At 39.7% G+C, this 13511-nt stretch overlaps 1 protein-coding gene across 2 annotated transcripts in view; it reads left to right on the forward strand.

Annotated features, from left to right (window-relative positions):
• The first annotated feature begins 4205 nt into the window (after nucleotides 1-4205).
• LOC139454520 (interferon regulatory factor 6-like) overlaps nucleotides 4206-13511 on the forward strand; it is a 49243-nt gene continuing 39937 nt past the window's right edge. The window contains exon 1 of one of the 2 annotated variants that reach the window (XM_071236289.1): nucleotides 4206-4320. Coding sequence is in view for 1 of the 2 variants with exons in the window: in XM_071236288.1 (XP_071092389.1) it covers nucleotides 7228-7256 (29 nt within the window). In the remaining variant the exon portion in view is untranslated. Of the gene's footprint in view, nucleotides 4321-7175; nucleotides 7257-13511 lie in introns of those variants that run through there. The other variant, XM_071236288.1, reaches the window with a different exon arrangement.

A 13511-nucleotide genomic window follows, 5' to 3' on the forward strand; every position in this document is an offset into this window, starting at 1 on the left:
GCTGACTTGGTTGATGCATGTCATCGGATCCCAATTGCCTGGATCGATGCTCATGATATCAACCTCAGGTTTGTCTGGTCTAGAATCGAATAAATTACAGACCGCTGTCTGTAAATGGAATATTGCTGAGTGCGGCGTTAAACAACAAACAAACAAACAAATATAAAAAATGCCTTTTCCGCAGTGAGCAGAAAGTCGTGACGGTGGGTTTGAATCCCAGATTCACGCTGATTATGTTTCTAGGTTTGTCAGCACCATACCCGTGTTCATGGGTTTCACCAAAGTAGGTAAACGTCTGAGGCCTGCACCACCCTCATGATACCCCGTGATACAACTGGAATACTGTCATATAACTGGAATACTGTGATATAACTGGAATACTGTTTAAAGCGGCGACAAAACCAACTCGCTCACTCACTCACTGAGAGGGGCGGTCGGGTAGCCTCGTGGTTAAAGCGTTCGCTCGTCACGCCGAAGACCCGGGTTCGATTTCGCGACATTGGTACAATGTGTGAAGCCCATTTCTGGTGACCCCCGCCGTGATATTGCTGGAATATTGCTAAAAGCGGCGTAAAACCATACTCACTCACTCACTGAGGATAATTCAGCAACTGTTTTTCTTGACCCGATGTGTTAGATACCCAGCTTCTATCCTTACCTGTTTTTTAATCAGCGGGTATTCTAAGATGTCTGTTCTAAACTCCGGGGCCCTATTGTAAATCCGTCGGCTATCATAAATACAAATCTTACACACAAGGCTATGCGATAGGTGCAATGTAAAACGTGTTGCAATTTTACACCACTCCAGAACATGCGTTAGGCGTTCGAGAAATAAGTACTTTACACAATGCTTAGGAAATCTGTATAATTTTAAGTTCTCGGCTCTATGGGTCGCTCAAACAAAATGTATATACTAATTTTAAAAACCACACACACACTTGTTTTATTTTTTTTCCACGAACGAAGCTATTGTTTACCTGTTCCTTTCTTCGAACACCAATCTGATGACCGTTAATGTAAAACATATTCGTGTTTCTCGTGACAGATTAGGGAGGGAGGGTGATATCATGATACCATATTAGGTAATGAATGTATAAAAATAATCTTGCTCGAACTATAAATAGGCGGGGTCTGATGTGGTGACCATGTGAATCTAAGACATAAGTTGCACGGTGTGTGTAAACAGTTATGGAATCTGCAGCCATAAACGACTTCCGACTTGTAAAATCGTTACTTAACACGGCTTGAAATAAATTTGAAAACGATTTGGGTCGGGGGCAATGTTAGGGGCGGAAGGGTTTACAGAAACAATAAATTAATCTTATAGTGCCGAAACGGGAAATTCGTGATGACGTGGTCAGGACTGCCAACCGAGGGATAATCAATAGCCTACTTCTTATTTCAGAGGGGTGTTAAGACAGGACCGGTCATCTTCCCGAGGTAAGGGGGCTTAGTGACTTGAAAAGTACAGTTCCCACCCTTGCCGAACTAGGCTGGAATTCCGGAGTTACATTTTGGCTGGACTAACGAGTCTATCAACAGTCCCATCAAAATTGCGTAACAAACAAGACATCGGGTTCGTAAACACCATGGATTTCAACGTGCAGATTTCGGTCAACTGCAGGATTTGTAGAGCATGTGTACCGCCAACTGGGTGTCGACAGATATTTTGCACATCGTTTTATGTTATAGATCATGTAGCTCAACTGATATGATGCACTTGCGGGTTAAGACCCCTTTTATTGCAATATAGATCTCGATTATCTATCAGATCGTTTTGACTGGGCGCCGCCATTTTGTTTGAAGCAAATGCAAGTGATATATATGATAGGTAGAATTTGATTGGTCAATAGGATGGGCATAGAAGGGACATAACTCGTAATAGTCACTGGTGGCGCAATGAAATTCCAGCCGAGTTCGGCAAGGGTGGGAACTGGACTTTTATAGTCAGTTAACGCCCTTGTGTATGGAAGATGAGAACATGAGAAACACACACGATAATACATATGGCCTCACAGCGTCACGATTCACGCAATCCCCTCTCAGGTTTTCCCACTGTTTCAAGGCATTGCACAACATCTACCTGGGCTTCGTAGCCCTGCTGTCAGTCAGATGAAGGAACTTGCAGCGCATTCCGGATATCATCACCCGCATCACAATGGCCGTTGTGCAGGTGTTAGGTCAGAGGTCAGAGCCCCTGCATGAGTTTTCAACACGCGCTTATACATTTACACGTGATCTGGGCAGTAGCCGGGACGTATCCGTTTAGGTTTGATCCGGTTTGTTAAAGCGTGTACTGTATCCCATTTCTAGCAATTTTATATCATGAATAGTGTCACGGAACTGTGGCCCTCCTGTTCAACAAAGAAATACACTTTAGAAATTGACCTCCATAGTCGAATATGTACTGCCGAAATTGATAACTTTTGGATGTACAGTAAACTACGGTTATAACGAACTCAAAGGGACCACTTATGTTAGTTCGTTATAACCGTAGTTCGTTATAAGCATATATACAGCATATATACAACCAATGCGCGGGACTAAAAATAAGTTCGTTATATCGGTCAGTTCGTTATAAGCGTGTTCGTTATAACCGTAGTTTACTGTATATGATAAATGGTAAAATAAAGTAATTCCTTGGCTAATATTGTTGCCATTGCCGTCTGATTATGAGCCCATTTCTGGTGATATTGATGGAATATTGCTAAAACTCACTCACTCACTCTAATGATGAGGTTTTTTTCTCCAGATTTATTTTACAAAAGCGAAAGTTCCAGTTGCGACTGAAGCCTTTCATAAAAATACCGAAAATATAAAGAATCAGCAAACTGGGTCGGCAGTTTTTGTGAAAACATTTTAAAATGTAAACTTTGGCAACATTGTCTGCAATGAACTTAAATATTGTTAAATGATGTTCCCATTGCCAGGTACAGTGTTTAGGCTTCCTAATTCATTTACAAATGTGTCTGCGATCTTGACTATATGCCTTTGGGAAAGACGCTGTACATATTTTTTAAAATCATATTATATTAAACCTTAATTTTCATCAACTAATCGGTCAGAGTAGAGTCTAATTTATTCTTCCAATAGAGCTGACGATCACCGATTCTTTCAAATTACTATAGTTAAACATCCGATGCTCCTTAACTTCTTTTGAGTAGTATATATAAACATTAGAGGCTGGAAGCTGTACATGTTACCAACACGTCTTGGTGGCTGTGTTGTCGAATCTCTCTTGTACTCTTATTATCGCTATGAATCCCTTTATGATTTTCGGTTTGTCCGCGCTATACGCATCAATGCTGGGTAAATAAAGTCGACGAACATTTTCCACAATCAGACGAAATCTCTTCTAAAAGCAGAGTCTGTTTAATGATTCCGACTATATCATAGCATGTGTTTAGGAATCACTATCAAATAGTGATAATACCAGGTGTTCCCGAAAAGTTGAGCATATCCTGCCCCATCAGGTGACACCAGTCACAAACACACGCGAATGCAAGTCAAGTGTTTGCCTGAACAAACACGGGAACATTTGGTGCAGTGCTAATTGCAGGAAGTCGGCATCAGACATCAATAAAATTAGGAAAAGTCCTTTAAATTGAAAAGCTATGCTATTCTTGAATGTTATCCAGGGTTCGACTCCCTGTCCGCGTCATATCGATAGACGTTAAAGGGTGGTATTTGTTGTTACCCTGCCTGGCGCTCGGCATTAAGGGGCTAAAACAAGGACTGGTCGGCTCGGAGTCAGTATACTGTATCTGAGTGGGATTATTCATGTTAAACTGTGGCATGGTATTTCAGTGGGCTAGCACTATAAAATCGGCATTAGTACGGAATAGTACAAGCATCCACACACACACACACACGTGCATGCATGTCGCTATATAAGTGCAATAATCTTGAGCGCAACGTTAAATCCCATTTCATCTCACCTCACCTTGAATGTCGTAAACCTGATCAAATAACCTTTGCGGATGCATCTGCCTTCCTCCCTACCTTTTCCAAACCAATATCCTTCCTAATTCAATGACATTCCATACCTATGCTATACCTAACCATTATTCTGCGAAATCTACACTCACCGCCTACAGTCAACGCTTAACAAAACTGTCTCGGTCATGGATCGTTATCGAGGTCACGTGACAGGTATTTCCCAGAAAGGTCGTTTCTTGGGGATTCCCATAGAAGCGAAACTAGACCGCCGTGAAGAGAAGAAGATTTTAGCGGCTGTTTAGCATTATTGGGACGAACATCACGATTTTGGAAGTAACTGGTATCGACTGCTGCACGGGATTTATTTCCGTATCTTAAGAGGTAGGTAGCTGTCAATGGTATCATAGCAATATCTCGCTGCATATGCGGAAGTGTGCGAGGTCAGCGTAGCGCACAGACACAGCGCTGCGTCCTATTTCATAGGCCCGGCCCAGTCGGCATACATGTTGTGATATATGTATCATATGCAATGTCGACGTAGACTGTACTCCACGAACACCGTCACGAAGCAATAGTCAGTTTTACATTTGGGTCAGAGATATATCTGAGCACCTGCGTTATTAAGCTGTGGCATGTTCATAGCTATGTTTAGATTTATGTTGATCGCCCACAAACCGGCCATGTTATCAATACTGGTCGCCCTGTTCATATGACAAATTTAAACTTGTTACAATTTCGACGTATGTTAGTTTATTAAGATCATTATATGTTTTTTCCATGTCATTTTTTATTGCTCGTTACGATAATGAAACAGGTGTTCCTTCATTTTCGTTTTATTTTTAGAATCGTTGTAATCGTTTCGTTATTGCGTATTACCTATTTTGGATTATTTCTTTCGGATTAAGTCTTGGGTGTTTTGGATTTAGAATGTTAAACCATAAAGACCTTTACTGTTTGCATCCCAATTAGGCATGCTGGTGTTGAATATGGCGGTTGTTGCTATATATCAAAACTGAAAGCCGAGCTTTTCAGAGGGGAATTTGAAGTCACATGACTTGAGCTGATGTATAATTCCCATTCCACACGCAACCCAGCAGCTCTGAGCTGCACTTGTATCACGAGGGCTACAGCGCTGTGTTCGCAGCATGTTAAACAGATCATATTGCTATATGTTACGACGTCTAAGAAATTAGTGTAAAATTGTTAATTTTAAGAAAATGCGGAAGAATTTATATCAAATCATGTATGAGTAAGTATTTGTAAATGTAAAAAGTAAATGCTAGTAAAATAGATCAATAAACGTACGTGTATCTCACTTGTAAATTGTTACGGTCAGTGGATTGGAATAACACGTTTGGACCGACCATTTGATATTCGAGGGTAGGGTGCTCGGACTGGAGACTGGATACTTTTTCAGCTGCAGCTGCATAAGCAGGAAACAATTGTTATTTAAAACTATGAGTCTCTGTGTGTGTGTGTGTGTGTGTGTGTGTGTGTGTGTGTGTGTGTGTGTTATTGTTGTTGTTGTTGTTAAAAAACAACAAAAAACGTCTTGCAACAATGTCTTTTTTGGCCTGGCAATTTCTCTTTTAACAACGGTCTGAAGCATAATTCTTTTTTTATCTGTCATCTGTGACAGTTAAATTTTTTTCGATTACTAGTAAATCTCAGCCACCCCTCCCCCCACTCCAGAGAATATTAAGACATTATCCTTACTACACGACCAAATACAAAGCATCAATATATGCTGACAACAGCATCAATATATGCTAACAAGAACTTCTTCAACAAGTTTTTGTCAAATTGTCATGCACCGGTGTTTAGTTGAAACTGTTTAGTTTTGTGTAGCTTCAATACATATCACTGTCTTCTGGTTTTTTGGTTATAAATTCATGATATATTATATTGTAATATGCAACAGAAAATACACAAATACAAAAAAAAAATTAAAAAAAGGTCCGCCCCTAAATAAAAACATAAACTTACTTGGTCTGTTATTTTAATTGTTTAAATTATTATTTTTTAATACAAACCCCTTTCAATAATCGTGAGACTATGTGAAAATATCTGATTTTTAAACTTTGTACACCGCTATCCAAAACGACTATATCACAAGCATGTGTTTATGAATCACTATCAACTGGTGTTCGCGAAATGGTGAGCGTTTCCTGCCCCACCGGTGACACCTGACAGGAATATAGGAAATGTCCTCCACATGTCTACCAGACGACTGTTTGAAAGTTTAACTGGGGTATTGAATGTTGTAACCTTGATCAAACAGCTTTTGAGAAAGAATCGTAGGACGCCCTGGAAGTCTTCGTGGAAAGAGCATACTCGATTGTACCTCATAAATTGTGAAATGTAAACACCCAAGGCTGGAGGTGTTTAAACATTGCTCAACATAGAGGGGAAGTTGGCATTGGAAACGTGAAGTCATCCCTCTTGTCATATCGTCTTGTGTAGATATGATTCATGTGGAATATTTATACATATATTTAAATATGTGTGAGTGAGTATGGTTTTTATACCGCTTTTAGCAACATTCCCGCGAAACGCCAGGAGACACCAGAAATGAGCTTCACACATTGTACCCATGTCCAGAATAGAACCCGGGTCTTCGTCGTGACGAGCGAACGCTTTAACCACAAGGCTACCCGACTAAATATGAAACAGAGGAGGCTGTCCCACTTATCTCTTTTATGTCTTTTCAAGCCTTTTTGTTTTGAATGAGAAATATGTAAAAATAAAGTAAATAGAGGTTATCACGCGAGTGTGTTTGGGGATGCTTAATATCCTGCATTAGGAATAAACATTGTATTTAGCGAGCCTTGGCGAGCTAAATACATAGTGTTTATTCCTAATACAGGACATTTACCATCCCCAAACACACAAGCGTGATAACCTCTTAATCATATAATGTCATTCTTTAATTCTGTGCTTTAAAATCGCTTTCCCTCTCTCACAAACATTACCGAAACATTGCGAGTTTTCCTGGAATGCGCGCATAAACTATTTATTACGTCACAGGGTAAGTGATGTGTCAGTCGGACAGTGACAGTAGCCAATATAGTTCCAACTGAAATCTGTTTCTTATACAGTGGCGAAGCAACATATATGCAAAACAAAAGTTGTTTTTAATTGCCTTTCGCGGCAATCCATCGGTCTGTCCGCTAGAGTAACTGCCCTTTGTCAAAGGGAAGCTACTCTAACCCTAGTCTATGAGACGTCACGGCCACGGTCAGACGTTGTTGGCAGTCGGTCTGTCATAATGTTAAGAAGTGTAGTCAAATGTACACACAGCGACAAAACAAAACAAGGTAACAATTCAAACATATTTCGGCCAAATCCAACTATTTTGATTTATGGAGAAGGTTTCAAGCCGCAGAGGTCTACAAGCACAGATATGGCTACTGATCCCCTTGGCTAGGCCTCGTGCCCTCGCAAAATTGTTTCAAAATTTATATCTCCAAAGTTTCCAAAACTTATAAAATGCCTAAGCTACGTCACAGTTGGACACAGATTTTCAGTATATTAGACTGTTCTTTTGAAAATGATAGCAATTATCCCTGTAGTTTATCCAGATTCCCGATGGTTATTTCTGACTCGATCGCCGAATGACGAGGGCAACGCCATGTTTGTTTATAAACAGTGAAAGTAGTCCTACTTGACCTTTGATATTTGCATCTCTATCCGCATATGACCCCAACGGATATTGTCATCGTGTTTATTCAAGTCAAATTATGCTTGGAATGAATTATCAATCAGAAAATCCACACACACACACATCACTCAAATTACTCATTTTTGGTTAATCGTTGCCTTTGAATCTTAGTAAAATACTGCAATACCAATAATAATAGTCCCAAGATTTAGGAGCTACTGTTCACAACTGGTAGTAACTGTGCAGTGATCAGTTACGGTAGTAGCTGTTCTGGGTCCACAGGGTGGCCACAGCCATCAACTATGACAGTGTCTGCGATTTCATCTACTTTCGGCAAATTTAAGATTTCATAAAATCCACTTAGATCTACCTATTTCTTTTTTATTTTCATTGTTTACATAATCGGAAAATTATTTTCAAAATAATTATAAATAATATCTGTCATCATCATTTTCCCGATAACAGCGACTGTCCGCTCAGTCACATGAAGAAATACCTCCGTTTTCGAAGCTTCGTATGAATAACGCATGCATTATCTACAGAGCTTATCTTGTCATCTACACGATAGTAAACTCGTCTAGAATAATAATGCTTATGTGTAGATGCATACAGAGTAATGTAGTGCATATGTGAGGGTGCCTACATACTGAACGCTCCATTATTTTTCAGGAATGGAGAGTTGCTTGTCAACTGTACATTATTTTGAAGTTGATGAAAAATTCAAATGCTGCTTCAAGATAATGAACAGTTGACAAGCAACTCTCCTTTCCTGAAAAATAATGGAGCGTTCAAACAATAGAATGACGTCACAGATGTGTTTTAATTTCAACTACAGAATATTTTGTCAAAGTGTAAAAGTAAGGATGAGTTTTAAGTAGGGGAATATCCTCGTAACTCTCCATTCCTTAAAAATAATGGGCCTCTCCTCCATTATTTTTAAGGAATGGAGAGTTACTCGGACATTCCCCTCTACATAAAGTAGTGCTTATTTATGGATGCCTACAGAAAAAAGTAGTGCTTATTTGTGGATGCCTACAGAATATTGTAGTGCCTATGTGAGGGTGCCTACAGAATAAAGTAGTGCTGATGTGTGGATGCCCACATAATTAAGTGGTACTTATGAATACTTGCCTACAAAATGGTTAATATATTTATGCCTGTGAACACTTGCCTGTGGAATAATATAAAGTAGTGTGTTTGTATGCTTGTCTACAGAAAGCTTTTATTGTGTGCTTATGTATGCTTGTCTGTAGAATTGTGTGAGGTAATGTTTGTGTGTATGCGTGCCCACAGAATAATTCAAGGTAAAGCAGTGCTTACGTATGCCTGTGAAGTGTACCTGAGTATGTTTGACTACAGAATAATGTTAGGTTGTGCTTGTGTGTTCTTGTCTACAAAAAGGGTAAGGTAGTTCTTTTTGTAAGTTTGTCTACAAAATAATGTCAGGTAGTGTTTATATGTGCTTGTCTACGAAATAGTATAAGGCTGTGTGTGTGTGTGTGTGTGTGTGTGTGTGTATCAGCTTATATCTACAGAATTGTTTTAGGCTGTACAAATGCATGCTGGGTCTACAGGAGACTGAATAATTGAGATAGTGCTTTCATATGATTTTATATATGCTTGTCTATTTAATAATGTAAGATTTTACTTCTGTGTGCTTGTCAAAACGTGTGTGTATACTTGTTTATAAAACCTTTTCAAGATATAAGTTCATTATTTATTCATTTTCAAAGCTACACTTTACTCCCCAAACTAAAGCCTTTGTTTCGTTATGGCACATTATTTTGCTGGCTGAGTTTGGATACGGAAACATTAAGAAACAATATTTGTGCACTGGAAGTGATTTATTAGCATGTAACGCTCGGTAAACAGCAAACCTCGAATTAAAGATAATAACAAGTAGTCGACAGCTTTAGTTGACCTTGAAGTTCGTTTATGTATTGCGGTATATCGGGGTTCGGTCCCGATGTTTCGTGACCCGCATATTGAGAAACTATCTGGTACATGCTACTTCCTGGTACACTGGTCACGTGACCACACAACGGGTGCATATTCCAGGTGGTGTTGCGCGCAATGCACAGGTCACGTGATTGCTGAGCGGTTTGAATGAGCGTTCCGTGGAGCCAGTGTTGTAGTTGGAGTAGGTCAGATAATGTGTATTTGCATACAAACTTGAATTACTGTTGACGTGTCCCCTCAGATAGTATTCTGTAAATGTCATGTTTAACGACTTAAACGAGACTTGAATTTTTCTTTTAACCATCGGCAATATTTTCCTGGATCCTTTTCTCTGATCGTTGACGTGTGTATTATTTTTCAAAGGAATCAACAGGTTTCTTGTCAATCACAATGCTATATTCAAACGCAAAGTTAATTTACCCACATTTCGACACAATGGGCTTGCACAAAAAGTGCCTCGCTGCTGAGGCTCGGGTAAATTTGAATTCATTTCAATCTAGGCTTAGAAATATTACAATTTATGTTTGTTAACGGGCCACTCAGTAATGGTGCAGTCGGTAGAGTACTGTGTTGTGTGTGTTGTGCTGTATGCTCTGTGCATATTGCTGTATGTGGTGTGCTGTATGCGTCATTTTTTAAATATATTCCCCACTGCACCTATGAAGCTGGAACTTGACACATGATGACGAATGCACCAAAACGTAAAAAATGTAAATCGATTTTCCATAGTGCCAGCAAAGGGGCGGTCGGGTAGCCTGGTGGTTAAAGCGTTCGCTCGTCACGCCGACGACTCGTGTTCGATTCCGTTGATATTGCTGGAATATTGCTATAAGCGGCGTAAAACCATACCCACTCACGTAATGCCAACCGGTCGCCATATTGAAAAGGCCGCTTGTGGCATACGTGTGGTATATGTGACATACGCGCACTATGTAGTGGTCAAAAGACATATCTACCTTTTTGGATGTACTTTCGTCTCCGCCATGCCACAAATTGACATATATTCCAACCCGACGTTTCTTTGAAATATCTGCTGCAAGTTTGCAAGGATGATGAGGGCAAAGATCAGATACACAGTTGCTCATATTGTCCTTTCAGGAAATTCATTATGGCCGCCATGGCTATTGCTCAACCACCTTTGCACTTTGAGCATCTTTTTCCTTGGCACTTTAAACATGTCTTCTCAAAAACCACCAGCGCAACGAAGCTGACATTTCACGTGCTTCATCTCACCAATAACGACATACTTTGTTCAAGAGGTTTGAGTCCGAATTTCAATATGGCCACAATGACAGCCATGTTTAAAAAAAACTATTTATAGACATTATTCATCATGTTCTTTAAGAATGTAATGCAGCTTGGTATAACTGTTCCGTTTGTTTTAGAAAGTTGAAATTGTGACCATGATTTCAACTGGGCCATACTGAAAACTGAAACTTCTCATTGCTTTGCCATTTTCTTTCAAAATGTAATGAAATTTGGTATGTGTCTACTTAGTAGTCGGAATCAACCAAGTTCCAGCCTTGCGATACGTTTACTTTTTACTCTTTTTGTGACCATGCTCACAGATTCCCTCAAAATGCATATTTGACTCTTTAAAGTTCTACTTCCTGTGTAACTCACGCCGTGATATAACTGGAATACTGTTAAAAGCGGCGTTAAACCCAACTCACTCACTCACTCCTGTGTAACTGCCAGACCGAGTGAACTGAACTCCAAGTGGCCTGAACGTTTCAGAGTTCCTTATGATGACGTCATGGTTTGTTCACCTCATTTGATATAGTGTTAGTTTTTCCTAAGTATTTATGCACAAAATGCTCAAGGTTGATAGAAGCCGTTTCTAAGTGTCCTTGTTGACATTTTGAAGTGTAGACAACATATCCAGGTACGCTACAATGTCATGGCACAGTTATTTGCCTTCGTCTAGGGCGCCGCAATTCGCAAGGCACATTTGCGTGTCTTAGGCGTGCCAGAAACCTTTGATCGTACGTTTAAATCAAAATTATGTTTCTTGGTTTGTCAGCACAATATCCATTGTCGTTGCCGACAACCCAACGGGGTTCAATTGTAGGTTGACGTTCCAAACAATAATCTCCAGAAAGCAAGGTGTCCTGGCTAAAGGGGTTTCGCTGTATACATAATCTCCAGGTTCGCCATTTGGTTTACTCATTCATAGTAACCCAGTATGTTTTCCTTTATGAAACTGTTATTAATACTGCGCATTCTATTGCTCCCTTTGAAGTTTGAACTAGTCATTTACGAAGAGGAACTTGTTGTATTATATATATATCGAACGGAAATGGTTAAATCATAACGTGGGAGAGACGATTATTTTGTGATTTAAATGTTTATGCAAAACATGACAGATATTCAAATGCATTCATAAATTAAGTTCGTCTCTATCATGCACAGGTATTCATGCGTCTATGCCAATATCATTCGTGACCAACTCGTGTTATTCCAGTACAAGCCGAACAGCGAGTCGAGTCCCTCGCATGGCCATTTTTGCGACTGAGTTCCGTCTTAGCGCAAACGGGCATACCTAAAACAATTGTCAACTCGTTGCGTAATGGTTCACATATATTTCTCCATATATTATATATATTTCAGATGCAATTTAAAGCACATCTGGACATGCGAAAATATAAAGTATGATTAAACACATTTAACTGTGTCTAGGTATATTTTTAGGTGCAAGACATATGTAAAATCAAAAATTATTTCTGAGGGATCATTTGACAAAGAACTCGAAATCATACGCGCATTTTGATTGGTTTGTCGTATTTTCGCACATAACATTCATCGATAGGGGGACGAGTCTTCTTGCAGATTACGGAAAGGGGCGAGTGGTGACGATTGTGCCAATATATTCAAACTGACATCGCAACAGTAGCAGTGTCTTGGAGTTGTTTGCAGACTCAGGTTCATATTGTAACCATGCATTTGACCCGTTTGGTTTGTTTTTGTTTTTTTTGTTAGCGTGCCATCTTGAGAATCTTTGCATTAATTTGACTTACATTTGGTGCCAATGTGTCTCAGGGGTGTTTCTCGTTCCAGTTAGTAATGGTGACCTTGACCTTGTTTTCGAGGTCGGGGAAACATTTGACCAATCTGCTGTTGCCGAGACATCAGACAATGGTGAATGCGGTGACTTTAACCTTACATACTCCAGGTCACCGACCGCTTCTTCCAGTTGTGTGTTTGTCATCATACATATTCTGAAAGATTCTTACGTATGATGGCATTGGCGTTATTTCCAACGTCACATATCATTTGACTAATTTGACGTTGTAGACAATGTTTTTTGGTATGATGCCGCTCTGAACAATTATTAGCTCACCTGACTAAAGTGGGAAGAGCTTTACCCTTTTGGTATGCTTTCTACCATATTCTACTCTGACACTGGTTGACTGAGAAGCTGAAAGTTGACATGTAGGTTCCTTCTTCTTATCTTGTTCAAATCAAAATGTATGTATATTGTGGTTTTGTAAATATTTAAGAATACAGTTTTATTTCTTGATCTGAAGATCCATTGGACATACGGCTTCAGCTGTGTGTTAATGTTATGACTAAAAGATATCCAAGTTTGTTCATGGCATTATCAGACCGCCCCGGTCGGTGGTTAGACCGCGTCATTAAAAATGTAACAACATGGTACTTGTTGTTACCCTGCCTCTACATTAAAGGGTTAAAACAAGGACTGGTAGGCCTTGTGGTAATTTCTAAGTGGGTATTCGTGTTAAACTGCGGTAAAGTATCTCAGTGGGGTAGGATTCCGGACTACACACACACATACACGCACTCACTCACACATACATGTATCTACACTCACTCACTCACATACTCACGCACCCACTCACACATATATATACACTTACGCTCACACACACTCAGGCACCCACTCACACACATATATACACTCATTAACGCTCACACACACTCACGCACCCAC

Source organism: Haliotis cracherodii, unplaced genomic scaffold, assembly GCF_022045235.1.
Source record: "Haliotis cracherodii isolate W230 unplaced genomic scaffold, xgHalCrac1.p SCAF_10, whole genome shotgun sequence".
Lineage (NCBI taxonomy): Eukaryota > Metazoa > Mollusca > Gastropoda > Lepetellida > Haliotidae > Haliotis > Haliotis cracherodii.